The following is a 23,909-nucleotide window of genomic DNA, read 5'->3' as shown; positions in this document are numbered from 1 at the left end:
TTTGCTGCCATATTAGGCTGCTTTGGGTTTCTCTTCGGGGCACCATATTGCAGGGAACAAGTGAACAGAATGATCATTACCACTTGTCGCCTACTATATTTCTAATAAGTGCCTAAGGATTGTACTTGTCTTGTTTACTTACAGCTTGACTTACGCAATTATCAGCTTTTCAAGGATATCTGCAAAGCTTCTTGAAAACAGTAAACATGAATATCAGATGAAGGTAGTCAGATTTAGAACAAGCTTGGAACAAGCCCTTAAAGAATAGTAGCCCCTTGTCTATTGGTAAACTCCTGTGTCCCTGGCCTTCCCCCTTAACAGAAAAATCTCTGTCATATTTCTTGTATCAGTTGTAACTGTCTTGGCACAATTGAGGTGCTGGAGCGTGTCCAGAGAAGGGCAAGGAAGCTGGTGAGGGGTCTGGAGAACAAGTCTTATGAGGAGCGGTTGAGGGAGCCGGGGTTGTTCAGCCTGGAGAAAAGGAGGCTGAGGGGAGACCTTATTGCTCTCTACAACTACCTGAAAGGAGGTTGTAGCAATGTGGGTGTTGGTCTTTTCTCCCAAGTAACAGGCTATGGGACAAGAGGAAATGGCCTTAATTTGCACCAGGGAAGGTTTAGATTGGATATTAGGAAAAATGTCTTCACTGTAAGGGTTATCAAACACCGGAACAGGCTGCCCAGGGAAATGGTGGAATCATCATCCCTGGAGGTATTTAAAATATGGGTAGACGTAGTGCCGAGGGACATGGTTTAGATGGTTTTGTCAGTGTTAGGTTGATGGTTGGATGATCTGAAAGGTCCTTTCCAACCTAGACAATTCTATGTGTTCTATATCCAGGATCCTTCATATCTGAATTATACTACAAAAGCCTCGTAGAATCTATCCATTTTGTTAAAGTATTTAGATGAGCCAGTGTGCCATGGGAAGAGCTGCCCAACTCATTTTAACTCAGCCATTGTCTGCATGGGTGATTCCACAGACTTAAATAAATTTAAGTTCCCATTTGAGTATTTCGGCTGAAATAGAAATAGGATACTCTCAGAAATTACTCAAAGACATATATGCTGTGCTAAACTGAGATATGCAGTCCCTCTTTTTGCAAGGAAACAATGAACATTGCTTTTAGGCTTATGTTCTTTTAAAATATGGTTAGAACATATTTTCATTCTTTCTTTTTTTTTCCATGTGGCACATGCATTCTCCATTTCTAATCACACGTTGCTTTTCATTGAAATATGAGTCAATTTCATCAAGAACTCTGTGAACCTGTAGCATCACCAGATGCTGAGATTATATTGTTAAATCTTAGCAATTTAAGTTCTACATCTTAAGAATAATTTTTAAGAGTTCTTTTTATATAGAATTAGAGAAAATAGAATTTCCTCTAGTTTATTGTTGCAAAAATCATTACCTTAGAATACAACAACATGGCTTAGAAGACAACTTTGTGTTCTGCTTTCTCTCTCGTTAAAACTTTCTATGATTCATTAGAAATTTTTGAAATTTTTTGCAGTCTTAAAAAATAACTGTATGAATAAGCCTTACTCAAAGAAGCACGTGGCATTAAGGTTTATAGGTAAAATGACAGTAATTTAAAAGTGCTGAGCCTGCTAAAGAAGTGGCTTAATATTAAAAAAAAATATAATGGTATCTTGTTGTGGAAACAGGGAAAGTCTTCTTGGAACAATTTTCCTCCTGCCTGTTTGTTGTTTTTTTTTTTTTTTTTGTGTTAAATTACTGTAGGTATTGGTGAAACTGTAAGAATCTCTTTTGTTGGACTTCTGTATTACTCTTGGATTATGAGGCACATCTTCTCCTTGGCACAGATCTGAAACTGTGCCTGAAACTAACTTCTACATATAATGTGTACCCACCTACAGGCCTTAGCAAGATGTTGAGATAAATGGGGAAAGGAATCCATGTATCGACTGGAATAAACTTTTGCCATGTAGTTGTCACATGAATATCTCAATGAACTTGGGAAAATCCACTGGAGGGTTGTTTGCAAGGGCAAAATAATTTTGCTCCTCAGTGGTAAGACTATGTACTTCATCATCTAAAAGAATTTTCTTAAACTGGATTTACTGACTTTTTTTTTTTTGCTATTATTATTTTAGTTTCATATTGTTGCAGCATTTATAGGTCACTAAAAGAGCAGAGCTCTTACAGTGTAGGAACTGTAAAATTTAAACAGAAGGAAAAGGCATGCCAAGCCCACTGTCCCAGACTTCTGTCTTTAGATAACAACAACTATGCCAAGTATTGGCCCTGAAAATCTTCTGCATAGATGTAAGGAGAAAAATATGACATCATAGTCTGTGTGTTGAGAATTTGCTTCACGTTTCTTATTTATTCTCTTCTCTGAAAATGTCTTATTTTTTAATTAATAACGATTTGTTCTTATCTCCCAAATGCTCTATGTTTCTAAATTTAAAAAAGATTCTGCAGTTTCTAGATTAATAATAATGAAAAATCGTTTAGCCATTATGGTTAAGGTTAGAGTCATCCCACCAGCTTATGTAATTTATTTCATTGCACCACGGACAAGCTGTTTTAGAGTTCTGAATATTCTCAAAGAATATTTGTAGATCTCTGTGACCATTGTGTTCTGTTGATCTAGTGCCAGGTCAACATGCCTCTAAAAAATTCTGTTAAAGCCCGCAGAACTCTCTAGGCACATACGTGTGTACATACTTTTATGCATGTGCATGAATCTTCTTGAATATTGTATTTATTTAATTTATGAAAAATAAAAACCTCATCTCTTTCTTTGTGAGGGAGAAAAGAGACCTACATGTTTGGAAGGGTATAGCTGGGTATCTAGCACTGGATGTGTTTGTCATAGGCTGGACAGGGTAATTGTTGTCCTGCTACTTCTGCACTGACAAAGTTTGTATTTGTATACAAACAAAATTCTTTGTATGAATGGATTTCTATCACTGGATCAGCTTTGTATTTTCTCACTCATATTCATCCTACACTAGCAGTGTTAATCTGTGTAGTTTTTATTAAAGGTAGTCTTACTGTTTTAGAATAGGTAACTCTAAAACTCCATATTTTTTTTTTGACACTGAGGTGGGATTTCTGTTGGAGTGTAAATATACTTTTCCAAAAGGTCATGATTTTTCAGTAAATGGAGATGTGTGTCTTACTGATTTTGGCAAGTTAATTCATGTTGTTTATTAACTTTCTCCAGAAGTCATGTTTTTTCCCTTAACAGGAGGCATCACTAGAGCCTTTATGAGAGGCTTTAGATAGATAGGGTTATCAATATTTATCAATCCAGGGCACAGAATATGTGAAAACAAAACAAATGTAATCCTCCTCTGTAATGTTTTTATAATCTTTTCCCATCTTTTCATAACCATCCAATGGTTAGGATCCTATAGTTTGTTCATTAAGCATGATATAGCCAATTTTATTTCAGATATGACAACAAGAGTCATAAATTTGACAAGAATCTGATATATAGTAATATTAATAGAAAGAATAGCAGCTTTGATATAATTACTGTCTTTCTGAGTGGGAAGCACTAGCAGGATGTATTCATGATTTATTTAAAAGAATGAAGCGATTTATATTACAGCACATTAATTTGACAGCGAAACCACACAATTAAGGCTTTGGAAAATTAATATTTCTGGCATTGAAGGAAAGCAGCAAGCCCAACCATTCAATGAAAATGGGAAACTTTGCAATACAGTAGTTTTTATCAGAAGGGAAATACCAATTTTGTGTCCTTTCCATGTTCAACCAGTTGTCAGATAAAGGCTGCTATCAACAGTTCCCCTGTAAATGTTCTTCCAAAAGGCTTATAACATGGAAAGTCTCTGGTTTCAAATAGTTGTGGTCTTTTTCTTGTTTTGTCTTTAAATTAAAACAGCAGCACAAGAACATAACAAAAATCCATCCTAAATTATCAGAGTTCAGATAAACTTGTGGTAAAGCTTCATTCTCCCTTCACGTGTTCAGACTCCTGCGCAATACCCAGCTCGAGTGTTCTTTTGCTATAAAGAGTAATGTTTGATAGTTGATCTTTATGTATAGAAACGTAGCGGAAATGGGAATATTTTTAGCAACCCATATTTTCTTCGCTGATTGTCCTTTCAGACATGCGGAACACATTCATTTACATATGCCTTTTTCTTCTGTACCCAAAATACTTAGAGGCATCGCATAATAAATGTACTTCATAAGTACAATAGAGTCTCGATTCATCTAGTTCTTTGGAATTTGCTTTTCTCGGTTACCCTCATTTGAGAAGAAAGGATGGCCTAGTAGTTAAGTCATTAGCCTGCTGCTTTGCAGATGGGTTTTAGTGCTCTCAAGGTGTAATTTCCTTTTTAACTTGGACTAATCTGTCAGATAAGGAGAATACTACTCCATCTAACCAGAACATTTTGTGGGTGAACATATTAGTTCATCCTCAGATTATGTAGCAAATGCCCAAAGTAAGAATATGAGGGAATTTTATTAGTATTCTATGAAAAATAGATGCTATTACCACACAGCAGATCTTGGAGCCTACAGTGAGTGGTGAAAATATAAAGAATGACATTTACTTAAATTATTTAGCATGAAACATTCTCTTTTAAATTGTCTGCTTTTTGTAGGACAGCATTTTTACTTTGAAAGCTTAGAATGGCGTGATGGAAAAATATGAGAGATTCAAGGAGGGATTTGAGGAGTTACTGGTCTCTCTGTATTACATTAGAATCACAGAATCATAGAATTGTCTAGGTTGGAAAGGACCTTTCAGATCGAGTCCAACCATCAACCTAACACTGACAAAAACCACCATTAAACCATGTCCCTCAGCACCACACTTACTTGTCTTTTAAATACCTCCAGGGATGACGATTCCACCAGTTCCCTGGGCAGCATGATAACGCTTTCAGTGAAGACATTTTCCCTAAGATCCATCCTAAACCTCCCGTGGTGCAATTTGAGGCCATTTCCTCTTGTCCTATTGCCTGTTACTTGGGAGAAGAGACTGACGCCCACCTCGTTACAACCTCCTTTCAGGTAGTTGTAGAGAGTGATAAGGTCTCCCCTCGCCCTCCTTCTCCAGGCTAAACAACCCCAGTTCCCTCAGCTGTTCCTCATAGGACTTGTTCTCCAGACCCCTCACCAGCTTCATTGTCCTTCTCTGGACACGCTCCAGCACCTCAATGTCTATCTTGTAGTGAGGGGCCCAAAACTGGACACAGTACTTTAGGTGGGGAAATTAACTGATTTCCTTAAGAGCGACTGTTGTAGTAGTAGCATGCAGCAGGAGTGTTGTAACTTGCTTGTATTGTTTAGTAAAAAGTATTTTAATAAAGTCTGTAAAGACAAGTTGTTAATTACTCGTGTCTGTCACTCTATTGGATCCAACCCCAGTTTATGAAGGAGGACTGTAGGTGTGGGTGAGTAGGTTGACTTTAGTTTGAATCAGGTATGTCTTCTGGAGGGACTAAGTATTCTGTTTCTGTCTCATTGCTGATGGACCATATCGCATGAAGTCTGTCATCTGGCAGACTCCCAAGTGAAGTGTTCTTCATTGTACAGCACTACTGGCAAAACTCTGTTCAGTCCAAAATATCAGTTGAAGTATTTAGTATTTACGGTTCTTTGTTTTTCTTGTAGGGTCAATGATTGCATCTTGCGAGTGAATGAGGTTGACGTGTCAGAAGTCTCACACAGCAAAGCCGTGGAGGCCCTAAAAGAGGCTGGCTCCATAGTACGATTGTATGTCCGTCGAAGGAGACCTATTCTGGAGACCGTGGTAGAGATCAAGTTGTTTAAAGGACCTAAAGGTAATATGAAAATGAAAAGACATCCATTTTAAACTTGATGTTTAACCTCTCATGTAGCTCAAATGGCATCTGACTGTTGATATGTCAACTGGTTGACCTGTCAAATACTGAAATGCAGTTAATTTAGGCTGGTAGAACAAGAAGTCATGGTTGCATGTCTCTTCCTGAAATATAAAGGTATTCAGGGAGTTGTGGTTTGTTTCATTTGATGTTTACTGCAGAGAAGGCTCATTACCTCCTGAAGAAATGCAAGATGCAGAGATATTATGCTTTACATTGGCAGCACATATGCTTCCTCTAAAGTTCCTGTACTGAGACCTTTGACTTTCATTTAAGGTGCTGTTGAATACAGAGTTTCTGAATTCTGCCTTCGTTGCCTTTATGATTATCCAACTTATCCTTTCTACTTTTATGTTGATGGTTTCTTCTACAGTTATCTTTGGAACAAGAGACAAGGCTATTAACTTACCCAGATATGTAGGAGAATTTTATTTTATCCTTCCAACAAAGTTACGTGGAAGTCTAGCATGAAACCTTCACTAGTCTATATTAGCTCTATCACTTCCAGCAGAATCTTCTGGTTACAGGAAAAAAAAAAAAAAAAAAAAAAAAACACCACCAACAAATTCATTTCTAGAAGCTTTAGAACAAATTGTGAATATTATATTTTCACCTTTCCTTTTGCAAAAAGTATTTATTCGCAGCAGTGTTATTTTTACTAAATTTTATTTCATTGTTTTTCCTGCCTGAAATTTCCCTCTGAATATTGTATTTTTTTTGTAGTTAATTTGTTGGCAAAGAAAATGGATATTTTCACAGTACATGCAAATAGAATGAACTGCAGTAGATTTTTTTGATCCATAATAATTATTTCATAAGTAAGTCTTTAATTAACGGTATATAGATGAAATGAAGAAATTTTCATGTCTCTTAATGTATGCCATGCATATGAGAATATTCTACCTGTTTTATCTACAGGGAGTAGCCTGTAGCTTTTTCAGTAGTTACCCTTACATTTCATCTGTGTGAATATTACAGTATGCTTCTACATAGTTTTTCTATCAGTAATTGAGTATATTTGTTTCTAATTCACATTGAATTGTTGAGATTATCCATTCATAGTAAGCAAAGTTAGTGCACTGTTTTCAGTATTGCACTATGCCTCTTCTGTGTTCCCTCATGGTTATTTGACACAGCAGTGAATTCATCATCCTCTGCTCTTGGCGAATAGTAGGATATATTTATACATTTTATAAGGGTAAACCCCCAAAAGTCTGGATTCTTTTGGTCAATTACAATGCTAAATTGACTTTCTAATAGAAAAGCATCTCTAATGAGATTTCCTACATGTATGAATTCAGAATAGTAGTGCAGGCAGCAGTGTTTTTAAAGCTTTGGAATTAAGCTAAGTGTGTGATATGATAGTCATTTTGAGTAACCTAAGGCTAAAGAAACTAAAATTAACATATCCTTTCAGGTTGTGATGAAACAGTAAAAATTATTCACCATGGCCAAATTTTTGCTGCATTGTGGAAACAGACAAGAGAGGCAATCATTATCTAATAATGTTTTTGCATCGTGTTTGTTTTTGATTGTATGCCTGAAACTATTTATTCCTACATTTATTTTCATAAAAGAGAGTGGATACCAAAAAGGTGCCTTTTATGACACGCTAAAGAAGCTTTGTGGCTTAGTGCTACAAACATCAATTTTGTAGCTACACTGTTATATGAAGTTTCCTACCGATATGTTTATAAATACTGAAATTTATTGTTAAGCTGAGTATCTTTTTTAAATTTTCACTTCAATATTATAGAAATAAGTTAACTGGAAACTTGGATTAAAAAAAAGTTGGTGGGCTAGTTCTTTGCAAAAGCTGGGGTTTTCATCTTGACAATTTAGGCAGTAAGGAAGCCTACCCTTGTGTTCTGTTCTGTTCTTTTTTCCACAGATGAAAAAAGCATTAATTCACAAATGAATGAAGTAAATAGCTCATAGATTGGTTGGAAATTTTATCAATACTAATTATATTATCTGTAGCAGTTTTCCTTTGATTTTCTTTAAATCTTCCATGAAAAATAAACTATCTGTTGAGAGGTATCCAACTCATGGCAGAGGTCGAGAATAAAACCTGTGAATCTTGGCTGTAGGTTTTGGTGCTAGTCACTCGTGTGATGCTTATCTACTCATATTTCAGATGGTTTGTCTGTGAACTGCTCTTTCACACCATTATTATACAGAGCAAGAACAACTTAATATTTATATACACAGTGTTTCTTACTTCTCAGAGTGAAATTGGGAAGGTTTAGTATCCAGAGCAGGACCTGAAAAATCAGCATGTTGGTTCCCACACCATTCCTTCCTTCCTAGTCACAAAGTGAATAAAGAAAGGGAAGCTGGTTCTTAGACAAGAAGGCTGTTCTGTGCGAAACTTGAAGTAGCAAATATCTTTTCAGTTGCTTCTTTCCCTGTCTGTCTCCGTCAGGATATCATTCAGTGTACACTCAGTTCGTTCCTTGCTGTGATGAGGATTTACCACATGAAAGCAAGTCTTGGCTTCCGTAATACCATGTAAACTCAGAGATCACTGGTTTGCCTGTGTATGTGTAGTAGATCATATCTTTCAGCACTTGAAAGTGATAAGGAAGGAAATTTGCAATGCTTTTTATAGAATATTCTTTTAATTTCATCTAAGGTATTCAGGATAAGGACTTTTATAAGCTATGAGTCTATAAAGGTCAGATTTTTTTTGCAAGTGGATGCTAATTTTTCTAGGTAGCAAACACCATATAAAAGCCATAGGTTAATTTCACAAATCTGTTTTGAACATTAGAAGTTAAAAGTGCTGTAGCATTGTGTAGCACTGGCTTTGCGCATATGGCAGAGAAAAGGTCACAGTAGTTGCTGCAGCGGTCCCTTTCGAATGCAGAACCCCTTTGCAAAAGCATCATATGTGCTAAAAGGCCATGTAACTCTGTACCTTGACTTTTTGGGAAAAGAAGTAGACAAAGACACAAATGAGTTGTGTAATAGAAAATCAAGGTTTCAAGCAGAACTGCAGCTGTGTGGATATTTAAAGCTGTGCATTCAACAGTTTGCCACACCTAATTGGTATTATTGGCTGATGTCTATAGTCTGTGTCTTGAAGGTTATTGCTAACCGTGATCATTCCAGGATCTTCCTCTCTTTCAGGAGATTGTCTTTTGTATGCCTCTTGTATTCCACTCCAGCTAGACGTACAGTTTTAGTGAGTCACTGCTGGGCTTAGCGTGGCATTTAGTAGTAAACAGTAGGTGTTTTATTTCCATCACTCTCAGGACACTGGAGGTGTTAGCAGCCAAAGTCTTTGCAGTAGATGAGGGCTGTAACAGAAGAAGGATATACAATGGAGCTTTCTTATTGAAAATCAATAGAATTTACATGCTACTGAAAATCCTGTCCTTAAGTAATATGCCTTCCTTGCTCTGTATTGAAGCATAACAAGAGTAACAGTAATGAGAATGGATTGTGTACACTGCAGTATTTGTTCCCCAGGAACAAACATGCAGACATTCAAAACAAAGCAATTTAATGGTGGCATTTGGCTTTGTAATATAACTTGTGTATTAGCTTCCTATAAGACCCTGCAAAGACACTGTCTATGCGCAGTGAATTACAAACTTCAGTCACTAGTCAGAGATTAGCGTTCAAACCCGTTCGATTCCATTTGACCAGGGGATTTTAAACCAAAGGAATTCCACTGGCCTCTGGGATTTTCATGCTGTCCTATCACACTGCAGATCTACTTTTTACTAAAACCAGAAGTATAGAGTAGTATGCTTGATGTAAGATTAGTTATAGAAATTAAACTTGATTTTTTAAAATTTCATTTCCAAAAGAATCAGCCAGAAAAAATGGAATTCTGCCATTGTAGAAAATTTCTGGCAGTCAGAAACTTAGTTTAACAGACAGAGGTTGTGTAATATTTTACCTACCAATACCTAACTGATAATTTAAGTTCTGATATTATATACCAGAAGAAAAAAAAATTACTGCAGACAATAATGATTCCAGTAACTACAGCAGTGTTGGATCACATAATAAACTTCTGACCTCAATTCTGTAGGAAATGTGACATCTTAAAAGACATCACAACTGCAGAAATAAACCTTAGGGTATGTAAAGCAGAACAGGTGAGTTCTGCTTGAGATGAGAAATGGCAGACTTAAAAACACCCTAAAAAGGAACAATAGAAAGGAGAGCTGATTCTGCCACCTGCATATTCTGGTGGCTTGAGTATAAAATCATGGAGAAACAGGATCACTTTCCCACACCTTTCATGACAATTTAATAGTAACTCTCCTTACAGTGTTTGAACTGCATTGGAATCTTGCAGTGGTGGCTAGAGCTGCCCTGTTATTCACTGTATTTTAGACAAAGGCTCTGGACACATCAGCAGCTGTGTCTCTTTTCTGTTGTCTGTATCTATGCATTTTTCTCATTCCTGGTGAATTCAACCAATGATACATTTTGATCAGGTTCACTTCACCCAGCTTTGGGCACTTAACAGAAGATATCTGGGGGCATGTATTCCTCTACTCTCTCCTGCTCTCAGAATTAGGGCCATATCAGGATTTTTTCTTTAATCCATTTGCAGTGTTATTGAGTTTTGGGGCTGTAACTTAGAAATTAATGCATCTGTTAAGCACTGTTCAGCCCAATTCTATCTCTCTCTCTGTATGGCGATCTTCCTTATCTACATTTTCTTCTTAATCAGCAAAGAGTAAGGTCCTAAACTGGGCATCTCAATAAAATACTCAAAAATAAGTTGTGATGAATACAAAGGGCATAATATGCATTTATTCTTTGAATTATTTATAACTATCTAAATGTTAGATGAAGTCATTGGGCATAACCAGTTCCAGAGTTTCCATTTCATTGTTTTCTGTGCTGGCCTGAAGCGACTGTGCAGCACGTGGTAGATTTCCTTTTCACATAACTATTTGTTTTATCCTTGATGACATTGAATAAAGTCACTGTGTAGTAATGAAGCTTTCTTACTATACTAAGAAAAGAATCAGTATGTTTTAAACAGCAAATTTTTTAACTTACTGATTAGTTATGGAAGTTTCTTGAGAAGATGCGGAGATTTTCACCATCAATATAAGGTACGGTTTCACTGTAGATGTACTTTGAATTGCTACTGAAATGTTCTGTACTCTATTACTGTCTGTAGTTTCATAGAAGTTCATACTTCTGTTTCATAGAAGTTGACATATTTTAGTTTGGTGTGGTGTCTTTACGGGAAAAATCTTGTGTTCTGTCGCATAGATAGCATCCCAGCTTGCAGTGACAACTGAAATAGTCAAAAAAAAGTGCAGGAGAATGATTTTTATTTTAAAATGTCTGCTAAAAAATTCAGAACAGAATAGAGGGGTTTTAATTTTTACAAGTGCTGCTCCCAGTAATGAAAGGAGAAATCTTATCATTTTTATCTACTAAAGCAAAGTCGAAGGTTACCTTTTTATCTCAGGTAATAGCTACAACACTTAAAATGAAAGAGGAAGCTTTGGAAACAGAGAACCCCAGATATTTCTTATCCAATTTCAGAAAACACTGAGAGCTTTCAGGTCTAGCTGTTTGAGAACTGATTGCAAATGCTTGCTTCAGACTGTTGACGATACATATTTTTTTTTTATTAATATAACTATCACTTCTACTACTATAACAGCCTATTTTCTCTAATTTAAATGACACTGCTACATAGCAAACTTTAGCACTTGGGGAGAAGGGGTTTATGGGAAGTTAGGCAGATGTTTTGTTAATTTATGATCACTTGAAACATTTAATTCAAAATGTTCAAAACATTTTTTATTTCATGCTAAGAAATGTTTTTATAGTTCCAAAATGTTTTCAACAAAATTGTTTTTTCACAGTTCGAACCTTAAACCTTTTCTTATGGTCTTTTAAGAATTTCAGTCTTATGATCTCATCAGCTTTGAATTTACTTCTGTTTTTCAGTGTTCTCCTCCTTCTGTACTGTGAGCTTTTTTGTGAATCCTGATCTAAAACAGAGCAAAATAGGGCAACTTAAAGAGACCTGTAGAAAAATGAGGGAGAAGGAAAATCTTTCGCAAACCTAGATTTAACAAACTATTTAGGTTCTCAACTCTAATTTAAGTGCTTCACTTCATGTTAGTGTAACACACTGTCACTTACTACAGGTATAAATAGAAAACCACCACAACTGAAACTAAAATACCATTTTTTTTGTGAAATGTCTTTGCTTGAAGGGACTCGCATTTCATCCAATTAGCAGAAAGTGTTCTGTCAAGCACTAATACATAATCTTCCAGTTTTAAGATAGTGATTCAAAATCATCGTTTATAAGTTAACATCACTAAAAGGCATGACTTCCCTGCAGGCTAGGATTGTCTAATGTAAGAATATGTGAGTATCTGTGTAGTTTATTGCATGAAAATTGTATTCTCTTGAAACACATAAAATTAGAAAGCTCTGTGATAGTGCTATAAAAGCCTTTGCTGTCAAAAATATATTGACATGTTAGTGTTGCCAATGGTCTGATGGAGAAAAAGTGGGAGTTTATGTCTGTACTTTCATATTTCACAGACTGAGGATCTTGTTCTTTAAATGACAATATCTGAGTACAGCTGCTATTATCATATTCTGCTTTATGGCACAAGTAAAATATTAGGTGTATAATCTGCCTTTGGTCACTCCAGGCTTGCCACCTCATTTGTATAAATTACCACATATGAAATATTTCTTTAAAACCATTCATTCTGTGGAGTGGTTCATGGAATCATGGAATTGTCAGAGTTGGAAGGGACCCCTAGAGATCATCTAGTCCAACTCACCTGCTAAAGCAGGATTGCCTGGAGCACATTACTCAGGGCTGCATCCAGGCGGGTCTTGAAGATCTCCAGAGAAGGGGACTCCACAACCTCCCTTGGCAGAAGTAGTGCTTATTTATTGTAATCTCACATAATAATAGTTACTCTTATTAGAGTGGCACTTCACCTCTAGTATTTCAGGTTTTAGCTACCGTCTTTTTGTCTTCAATGGAGAAAGTAAGTCAATCTGACATGGTTTTTGTTGCAGTTGCAGTTAAATGACAGGAGATGTTGGTATCAAGTTGTTGTCACATCAGACCAAATTCAACCATCTTTGGATCTAAGTAGTCAATTTTCTAGATCAACAAGGATAATTTCAAATAGAATTCAAAAGCCATCCATCTCATTGGTGTCTCGCCTAAAACTAAAGCTACTCTGTGAGCTGAAGGATATCACTTGTTTAAGGTCTTATATTTTCATGATAATTCTGACTTCCCTCTTTCGCATTTCACTGTCATTTTCCATTGGCAGTAAAGGAATAAACAAAATGACTTGGAAGACGGTGCAGCAATTCTATATACATATATTTTGTTTGTTATATTTTTCCCTCAAAACAGTTCAGTTCTTAGGAACTCTCCAAGCAGTTCTAAGAATCCTGGGTTAATATGCAAAACGAACATCTAATCTCATAGTAGATTGAAAGTATCAGTATTCCAGAAATCATTCACAAAGAGTGAGGTTTCTACTGAAACGAACAGTACTTTCTGCAACTCCATCACGCTAACTATTTCTGAAGTGGTGCAATAGCAATTTCAAAGTGCAGTGCTGTATTTTAATAGCCAATTGAGATGGCTATAAAAATCCAGCACTGCACATTAAGATCATTACTAAATTGCTTCAGCAATACTTACTGATGAGGCAACTTCAGCAGAACACGATTCATCTTAATGAACTGCGGCTGCAATTGAGCGAAAGCAGCAGCACAGGGAAGGAAAGATGTGAAGGTAGGCTTGGATGCCAAAAAGCTTAACATTTTGTTTCCCAAAAAACCGTCTTTGCCAGGCTTCTTTTTGTCTTCAGTGGAGAGAGAAAGTGAATCTGTCACCTTGTTTGTTACAATTGCAGTTAAATGGCAGAAGATGGCTGAATTTGGTCTGATGTGACAACAATTTCATACCACCATCTTTGGAGCTAAGTAGACCATTGACATTTCAATTGACAAAATCTTCTGTGCTTGTCCTTTCTGAATTAGGTGGGAATTTTGCATTATTATCCAGTTGCCTGGGTAGTTTCATCAGCTCTGGCTAGAGACAGCAAGTGGGATGTTGTACTAGTGTGACCTTGTTTTTTATCATTCTCTGTCATAAGATGTCAATCCTTTTGCTGTGGTCAAAGTTACTTCTGTGGCTTTTGCTGAGAATCAAGAGCAGTTAGCGTGACTTACTAGATTCCCCCTGATACTGTTCTTGTCACCTTGCCAGGTTTAACTCCGTAACCTCACACTGGAAATTTGAGGGGAGGAAGATGTTACATTTTCTTTTCTTTGTCACTTCCTTTACCCATACAGAGAGGAAGGGCTTTTAATTTTCTGTTAGCTGCTGGGAAGTAAAGGATGCATCTCCAGGCTTGGCCCATAAGGCTTACTTCTTACTGGGTGAGAATAAAGCAGCGGTGTTTGATTTATCCCATCCTTGTGGAAATTCTTCAAAGGAAGTGGCTTACTAAATGGATTTCCCAGCTACGTACTGATCTCTGGGGCACTGCTGAAAAGTTTCTTGCAACATCATTTGTCTCAGGCTTGTATGGAGAACTGTGGTGTCTGCGTTTTGGGATGTGATTTGACACTGCTGCCTTTTGCTCTGTGCCACTTTTAAAAATCCCGAGGACTTGTCTCCACCACTAAGTGCTTTTTTTTTTTTTTTTTTTTTTGTCCGTGACAAGTGTTACACAAATTCCCAGTGAATCTTGGCCAACTTCTTTCCCAATTCCCCTACTGTAATTACAGTAGGCCTCATAATATTGTAATTATAGCACGCCTTTGCACTCCTTTTTTCCTTTAGATTCTAAATTTCTGGGTCAGGGAATAGTTTCATCATTTCCCTCCCCATTGTAGAGTGCTGTATAAGAGTTAAAAGGGAAGTTACAGAAGTTCCCTTTCATTATGTTTCCCATTGCTGTTTTCATCAGGCCAACACAAGAAAGGGAGGAGATGCAGCAGACAGTGCAGCAGAGTGTTAATTGGCTCATCAGTATTTCCAGATACACAATAAATCAAAAGATGAGGAAGGAGAATGGCGTCATTTGCTAAACTACTGGGCTGGGTGTGGAAAGAAGTCCTTCTGTGGGCAGAAGGCCAATATCTCTTTTCTGTTTTCTTAGTGGAGGAGTGAGAATTGTCTAGGGAGTGGCAGTTTTCTTTGCCTTTTTTCACTACCTATATGTTCTTTGGTTTAAATTCCTCAGGTTAGTTTTAGAGAATGATCATGCTTGATCTTTCACCACTTTAATAAATAAACAATTATATGAGAGCAGCTGCTGTGAGCCTGATGTGACATCTTAATGCAACAAAAGATATATTAAGGCTTTAGTGTCCTGTGTGGAATACGTTCACTGACACGACATCTGTCACTTGCAACTAAGTCTGAAAATCCTTAGGTTTGTTTCTTTGCAGAGCTTCATAAAGCCAAATGTGCAAATTAACCAGGTGAAATTACAGAGCAGTGATTTCATCCTTTATTATTCAGTTAATTATCTATGTAGCAAGTTCTGTCATCTTGACAGTTTTTTAGATGTCCAAATCTTTCTTAAGAAATCTGCTGTCTGGAAGACAACATGCATCAGCAAAATATTGTAGTGTCATGAAAGCACCTTTAAAAGAATAAATTGTATTTAATGAAATTTTTATAGCTTGGGGACCTGTAGCTATTCATTTTTCTTATGTTCTTGTCTCTTTTTTTTTTTTTTTTTTTTCTGTAAACCTAAGCACAGGCACACAGTATTTTAAGTCTTCTGAGAAAGGCATTAGAGATTCTGATCGTGGTGGAGTGACAAAGCTGGGTGAAGCTTTAAAGATTCAAGTGATATGGTAAATAAAATATCAGTCTGAAGCCTATTTAAAAAAAAAAAATTCTAGATTGTCAATATTATTATTTTGTTTCCACTAGTCAAAAAAAGGAAGAAGTTACATTAAAGCGTCTCTGAACATCTGAAGGGAATAGCTGCCTTAGTCAGAAGCCAGACACCAAAGTGATTAATTGCAAGTAGTCATTCATCTGACTATTTTCAATACTATATTCTAGTCCTTTCTGCAGACCTGTTATCCTCATTTTGCTTTTAGTGTTTTGAAGTTTGGCTAAAATTGCAGTTAGCTTTAATGAAAACAAAAGAGAGAATGCAACTTGGGTTCTTTTAAGGTTGCTTAGCTAAAATGTGATAACCAGATCTCAACACTTGCCAAAAAAGAAATTTCGCTATGGTATTTTAGCTTTAATTTAACATTTGTTATTTTAGATAATTTATCCAACAGCTTTGGAAAACTGCTTTTTCTTCATCAAGGTGGTTTTTTCTGTTGTTGTCTCTTTAAATATTATATTCATATTCCTGTAAATGGCAGCCTTTCTTTTAGAGTTTAGATGGAAGAAGATCCTTTGCCATTTGCCATGAAACAAACAGTCTGTGCAGATGGCCATACTTTCCAATTGTGCCATCTGAAGATATGAGACCAAGAAGTCCAGGGGCTGGGACTCCAACGCACAAACATTCTGGTACCTCATGTGATATGTACAAAGGGCAGCTGATTTCGACACATAGCAGAGGTTCCACGTTGCAGTTGCAGTGAGATCAGTGAGATCAAGCTTCTTGCAGAAGCAATGTATAGTCTTGTTGCACCAAAGACTTGTGCTCCCTGACACACGGACAACTGCTCTTCAACACTTCTGTTGAGTGAGCAGGAAAGCCATGCAATTTGTGAGACAGTGTCACTTCTTTTTCTTTGATTGCAGAGGCTCATTTCAGATATTTTCATTCGAAATTCTGCCACTTGGGACAATGGCAAAGGAATAAGTTTTTCTCAACATGAAGTATTTGGTGTGCTCAGTAGATGAAAAAAATTCCTGTGACCTCTTCCAGGGTATGTTTTGGCTGACTTTATATGAGAAAGGCAAAGAGAAAGCTTAATGCTTATGTCTTTAGTGCCTCATTTTGCCTGAGACAAAGGCAACTCTGAAAGCTTAAAAAAGGAAATTATGTCTGTGGAGGGAACATCCTGTGAAACCAGAAACAGTAGGTAGTATATCCAAAGTATTCCAAGAGCACAAAGCCCTGTGTTCATTACCCGGGATGAATCTTCTGAATCTTGAGTAGTGATTTATACAAACAAATAAGTAGCCTTCTCTTGGATGCTTTAGAAAGAATTTTGTCCAATCATTATCTTTGATAGGAAGCAACATTTGCAAAACAAGATTTTAGAGCTGAATGAAATGTGAAAAAGGATACAATGACACAAAAGGTCTTTGGGATATGATTAAAGATATATTACATAAGCTAAAAGAACAATATCCTCAAGGCATTTTTATTTTGGAAAGTGGTATTTGCAAATAAGGTCATAATAGATTTTTTTTTTTTTTTCCTAAACTGTGTTCTGTTTTTTTTTTGTTTTGTTTCTTATGCAAATAATGTGTGGGATGTCTTAGGAAATTAACAGAAAGACAAGCTAGCCGCTTCAACAAACAGACACCTGAAATAAGGAAATATAAAGTTACAGCAAATAATTTAGTAAAGTTTTTTAGTGAAGGCACCTTTACATTTTATATACAGTAATTGAAAAACAAACTCAGTGTAAAAGATAGGCCAGGGGTAAATCCTATCCATAGTCTGTAGGTTGGATGTGTACCATTTCAAAATTCTAATGATTATCAAGTGCTATCACCAAAATTTCTGAAAGTTATTTTTAAACTCTACTTTTAAATTGTTATAGCAAATCACATCTCCCTTGTAATGCAGTGAAAATTGTAGAGATGTACTTTGTAGCGTTATAGAGATGTTGAGATGATGGGTGCTTTCAAGGCAAGATACAGAAAGTGCCTACCTTCTTACTGGCATCAGTTTTCACAGAAAGGTCATCTGTGATAAAGTTCCTATTATGATTAAAACCAGCAACAGATGGACAAGATCCCCCCCCTCCCCGGTGTCAAATGAGATGGAACAGCCTGACAGCACTTAAAGTTAGATATTTTTACACATGCAGGTCCTGATGGTCTTGATCCCAGACCACTAAAACTTAGCTGATGAAATCTGAGCGCTGACAGTCATTGGTTTTGAACATCTGTGTGAAGAAGGAAAAGTGTAAGCAGAAAACTCATCTTCACTGAAGTGAACAAGAGGAGCCAAGGGACTATAAAGCCATCAGTTTGCTTTCAGAACCCCAGGAAAAACACTGGAGCAAGTAGGAAATCTCTTTATAAGCACATAGAAAAAGTTTGAAGAGTAATGGTTTCCAGAGGATGCCATACTCCTCTTCTGCAACTCTTTTTCACCTTATTCTCAGGTGACACCGTGTGCTGGGAGGGTTTAACACTGAAAGTGTTCTGAAAAAAACAAAGGTGTAATTCAGAAGGGACAACTGCAAGGTGCTTTCAGCAGAAATAATTAAATAATCTACTAAATAGTGCTTAACAGAAAAATGTACAGAAAAGAATCCCATAGAAGAGTATCTAGAACTTTTTTAGCTGTAGCATCTTGTCTTTTACACATCATGCTGTGATGAAACATTAAAATACTATATTGGGATTTATAAATTGAGGCATGGGTTATAAGACACATGAGCATTCCTTTCATCCTTCACAGGTAAAGCTTTGAGCTTTCCACTTCAAGAAGGGTATAGGCCAGTTGGAGGGACTCCAGGGGAAAGCAGTAAAAATGATCAGAGATTTAGAAAGCCTGTCCTACAAGGAAAGAATGAGTGATTTGAAGTCCTTTATCTGAAATACCAAATACTTAGAGGAGGGGGTTATTGGCACCTGCTAACAATCTTCTTGCCTTGCAGCACATCTTTGAACAGTGAGTTTGCTCTGTGTGTGCCCTAGGGAGGGTGTGGAACAAAATTTAATAGACAAAATATGATAAAGATTTGGACTGGATTTAGGACAAGTGAGGTTTGTGATGTGATTACCAGGAAGGTCACCAGGTCTGTGGCATGGGAAATATCCAGGTGTGACAGACAGCCGTTTGTTAGCCATGATGCAACTGTAGTCAGTTCTGCCTCAGGTTGTGAAAACAGAGTAAATGATCCATTGAGTTACTTCCAGCCCCGGATTCAGTGATCATAACAAAATTTTCTCATTTCAATGCAGAAGACAAACAGTAGGCATAGAGCTATTTAAATCCTGCACCTGCAGAAATAAAGAAGACAAAAAACACATTTCCTTTGCTTGTCCTCAAAAGTAATTTAGTATTTTTTATTTCCATTTTTTTTTTGGTTTGTTTTAGTTGTGGCTAGGAGGGATAAAATAATTTTAGAAAAGAAACTTCTCCACATGTGGAAATATTAATGAATACTAGAACAGATAAGCTGCAGTCTCCGTCTTCATTTGTTTATTCACATCCAGCTAGGATTTCTCTGGCTTTCCAACTTTTCTGTTGCTCGAGCCAGGTTCGTGCTCTTTAGGAACAGTTTGGTCAGTTGAGTGGCTGGTTCTTCACCAAAGGCGGTTGTCAGAGCAGGTTTCAGTATTTGGAGGCTGGTTAAGACTCCTTTGCTTTGGACTGCACTAAGGCTTTCAATGCTAAGTCCTGACTTCATATAAAACACTTTTGTCCAGCTCTAGGCAGAGCTGGATTTCTTTACACCTAAAATCAGTCTTTGTGGGCTTTGGCTTCTACGTTTGTGGTCTCACTGGGATGAATCTTTTCATCCAAATAGCTGCCTAAAATTTCCAAGGGATGACCCAGAAGTGGCCTGGGAATAAATCAACACATTAGTACATTTATTCTTTCCCCCAGAGTTTCATTTTTCATTAGGAACGTGGTGTACCTCATTCCCGGAGACTGAGACCTACACCCTACCTCTGTCACTGCAGGGAAGTTCACGGATTGTTATTAACTGAAATAGCTGATGGAAAGGTCATGTTAATACCCCTCCTAGATAGAACCCCTAAAGGGACTGATAGCAGTGTCGTGTTTTACACTATATCTCATGAGGAGCCTTGATGAAAAATATCAAGGAAACCCTTACTCAGAGAAAATCTGTAGCGTAACCCAGCCCGAAACAATCAAATTTAAGTGTTATAGTCTGAGTCTCAGCACTCTCAAGCACAAGCTCTTAGAAAATCTTTCATGGTGATCTGGAACCAGTCTGAAAAAGACTGTATTTGTGAATGTAGACTTCAATTATGGGTTCATATTATCTTTCTAGTTACATATAGTAGAGTACAATACCCTTACAAATATTTAGCATAATTTCTGAGAAGTCATGGGTGTCTTGTTGTACTCATTTTACTCTGTGAGAGTGTAGGGTACTTCTCGCTGCCAAAGAAAACATTTTTGTTGCACTTTGTTTCTTAGAGTATTGCAAGAAAGCATCATCAATAAACTGAACTAAGGGACCAAAGTACAGTTTCAGGGAGACAAAAAGAGTCAAAGCAAAGTGCAATGACTCATGAATCAGGGCATCTTCACCATATTACTACAGTTCAATAAACACCATCTCTTTTTGTTCTCTACATCATTTATATACTTGCAAACTTTTAACATCGGTGCTCTGTGCCTTACATAAAAATACAAAATTACTTGTAAATTTGTGTCTTTATTTCTCTCTCTATTTTTTAAGAAGGAAGTAACTGAATGGATGACAGCTTATTTATGGGTTGATTGCAAATAGATAAGAGATTACAAGATGAACTTTGAATTCATTTTGTATTTTCAAGCTTCAACATAATTGGCAGAGAGCTTTTTAAGAAAGTATTTCTGTTCAGCTTTGCAACAGTGATAAGAAGATAAATGCTAAATTTCCCTCATCAGATGGAGGACGAACAAAAGAAACTGATGAATCTCTCCCTGACATTTATGGTTGTTAAACAGATCCCAAACTGACAGACTGCTCCCTCTGTCTCCATTTTATTGGTGATAAATTATTAAATATTTGTCTAGAAGAGCTACCCAACCTAGAAAGCAGTGACCCAGTTGTACTCAGTTAAGGATATATCACCTAATGTTATACAAAGTAAATAACTATTCTAATTCATGAACAAATGCTATCTCCTGTGTCAAGTCTGTAGGTTTCAAGAATGAATCTTGATCCCCAAAAAAATGGCAGGAAAAGCACAGCTTTATGTAGTACCATGACTTTGAAAAATTAACAACTCATCAAAAATTAATAACTGCTTTTAAACAGATCTCGGTGTGCACGTCTACAGCATCAAATGCTTTTCATTTACGTTATTATGGTAAGGAAATAACTTGTGCTGCTGTCAGTAATTATAGTAATTTTTGCAGAAAATGATGTAGGTACTATTTGTTAATCACAGATAAACTATGATCGACTGTCAGCAAAAATTTGGTTCCTATGCCTGAAACAACTGGTTTACTTTGTGCATGGAAAGTGAACCATATTTCAGCATTTGAACCTGAGTTAATAGATAATGTAAAAGCAACAGCAGATTCTTTGATTCTCCCCAGTGCAGCCACTCTGGGTTCCTGCAACCGCCTGCTTGTTTGTTTGTCCAAAAGTTAGGTGTCTGAGATCCACCAGGAATTAAATGAGATCAGGTGAAATGTAAAAGCATGAGCAGTGGGTGAAAAGGGAAAAAACCTTTATGATTTTGTCTGAACAGCCTGGTGAAGAGAGGAGTCAGTCAGGGAAAGGGGATTTCTCTTAGTTTTACACCAGTGAGATCAAGCTCTGCCAGGATGATTCCATTTCCAGATACTTCTCGAAATGAAAACTTTAAGGAGTTGATTATTGGTTACATATTAAGGGAAAATGGTATTTTTACCAGGAGGTGCAGTTAAAATAAATACAGCTACAAGAGCAGATTTACATTAATGAGGCCAATTGCCTTAGAAACTTGTCTTAGGAAAAGAAAAAGGGACAGTAGAGATAGTTTGGTTTCCCACCACTTTCAACTCTTGTGCATAACTGCTCTCTAAATTAAACATTCTCACGAGGCTGCCAAAGGTGGTTAAAGCCAACTTTCTCAAACCCAGCGCTTATCTTGAAAGGGTGAGTTAAAGGTTTAATATTTCATTCTCTAATCAGGAAAGGTTCATAGTACTGCCAGAGCAAAAATTCAAATAATATTGAATGAGCATCACTATTACGCTGTTTTCTTCTCTTACGGCAATATCAGATTTGTCTTAGCTCTCAGGAGCATTACAAACCTATGATTGCTGACATCTCATTTTTTCTCTTAAGCTTAGGAGAGCACTTTTGTTGTTCACTTTCCTCCCAGCAGGACTCATGCTCTAAAGGCATATTTTCACTGATTTTTTTTCGGGTGCATTGCTAGCCTAAGTAGCCATTTCTGTCCTTCTCACTCCAGCTACTTGCTCTTGTCCCTGCATCTTTCCTTCTTGGCCACATCACCCAAGTTGGGTTTGCTGAGCAGCAGTGATAACATTGCACTGCTCTCCATGGGAGTCACAACTCCATAATAAAGTGCCTTGTACAAAACTGTGCTGCCAAGAAAGGGGACACATGGACCTGACACCATCCTCAGATAATGGCTCTTACTGCTGCCATATCTGTAGATGCTGGCAAATATGCACCTAGACTGCGATTCAGACTAATTTGTTTTGGTTTTCATGCCATTTTCAGCTTGCCAATCCATTTGACTACAAAGTCTTCATGGCTAATACAAGGCAGGGAGTGGGAAAGTGTGGCCAAAGGCACGGAGGAAAGCAGGGTTATATCTTCTGGCAGTAGTAGGACTTTAGACCAGCATATGACAATCTTAAAAATGCACCCTACAGCCCCCCATCTGACTTTTTGCTGCTAATTAGGACATATGGGTGCTTAGAATCATGGAATTATGGAATGGTTTGGGTTGCAAGGGACCTTTAAAGATCATCTAGTACAACTGCCCTCTAAGGGGCAGGGACATCTTCCACTAGATTAAGTTGCTCAAAGCCCCGTCCAACCTGACCTTGAACACTTCCAGGGATGTTGTCTTCATTTGTACTTACATGCATAGTCCAGTTCATTTTTGCCCAAATGAATGAAAGGGCACGGTTGAGGATGAGATAAAAAATACCCAAACCCCAAAAATCTCATGCTAAGAAAAATGTTACTAATGCAGAAAGAGTAGAACGAGAAAAAAAAGGTAGTCTTTGACAGTCCATTTGTATCACATTCAGCCATACAGTCACTCATGCTGTGTTTAACATTATTCCCTGCAAGATGTAAATGATCCTATCACACAGGCAGCCACCCAGATGATGTCTACCCTAATCAAAAATTCTCATTTTTAGTGACTCTGGATCTGAGGACTATTTGTCCTTGTGGGTGCACCACTAATGTGCAAAATCTTCCTGCATGAACAGGAAGTCAACGTACAAACACAGCTTCAGTGTAGGCATATGCAAACCTGGCATGGAAATGGGAGAAAAGACATTTCAAAAAATCAAATTATAAGCAGTGGCAAATCTTGGATTTATCTGCTTTACATCACTAATCTTCACTTTTTAAAAAACATTATTTGACTGGGTTTAACACGTAATGTTTAGACTTGGTGTATCATGTGCCTTGCTGTAATTCTTCGAGTGCCAGCATGCATCAAAATTGAAATAATTCTCTGTTTCTTGGACTTATGCTGGTAAAATTGTGACAGTGTGAATTAATGTGATTTTCAGTAAACTTGAATCCTCATTAATGCTTAAAAATCAGCTTATTGTGAATAATTGGGAATACTGCCTTCTCTTTTCAAGGCAAATTTTGAAGTATTGAAAATTCCTGTTGTGCAATTAGGCCACTGCTCATTGTCTGTGCTTTCTGGGAAATTTATTCCTAATTAATTTGAATAAATGTAAAAATACAGAATAAACACAACTTCTAATGAAGCTCTAAGTGTATTTTCCTAGCTTGCTGTTTTCTTTCTTTTCAACTACATCTGAAGGGAATGTATCTTTAGGGATAAATATATGCAGGCAAGGAATTCATAATTGGAAAAACGTTTAACTGCAAGACTGAATGGAAAAGAAGGGATTGTTTTCATTTGAGTGTTAAATTTTTTTACAAATTTCTACAAACAGCAATGTAATTTAACAAGATGTGTTTTCAAGG

The 23,909-nt window shown here is 36.9% G+C and overlaps 1 protein-coding gene across 7 annotated transcripts in view; it reads left to right on the top strand.

Annotated features, from left to right (window-relative positions):
* Positions 1-23,909, top strand: part of DLG2 (discs large MAGUK scaffold protein 2) — a 673,276-nt gene that overhangs the window by 330,811 nt on the left and 318,556 nt on the right. For all 7 annotated transcript variants that reach the window (XM_074147594.1, XM_074147586.1, XM_074147578.1 and 4 more), the window contains one exon: positions 5,632-5,801. In XM_074147594.1, coding sequence (XP_074003695.1) covers positions 5,632-5,801 — 170 coding nt within the window. The remainder of the gene's footprint in view (positions 1-5,631; positions 5,802-23,909) is intronic.

The sequence above is a fragment of the Numenius arquata genome, chromosome 1, assembly GCF_964106895.1.
Source record: "Numenius arquata chromosome 1, bNumArq3.hap1.1, whole genome shotgun sequence".
Classification (NCBI taxonomy): Eukaryota; Metazoa; Chordata; class Aves; order Charadriiformes; family Scolopacidae; genus Numenius; species Numenius arquata.
The sequence above is the reverse complement of the archived record's forward strand: the minus strand, read 5'-3'. Positions and strand labels throughout refer to the sequence as shown.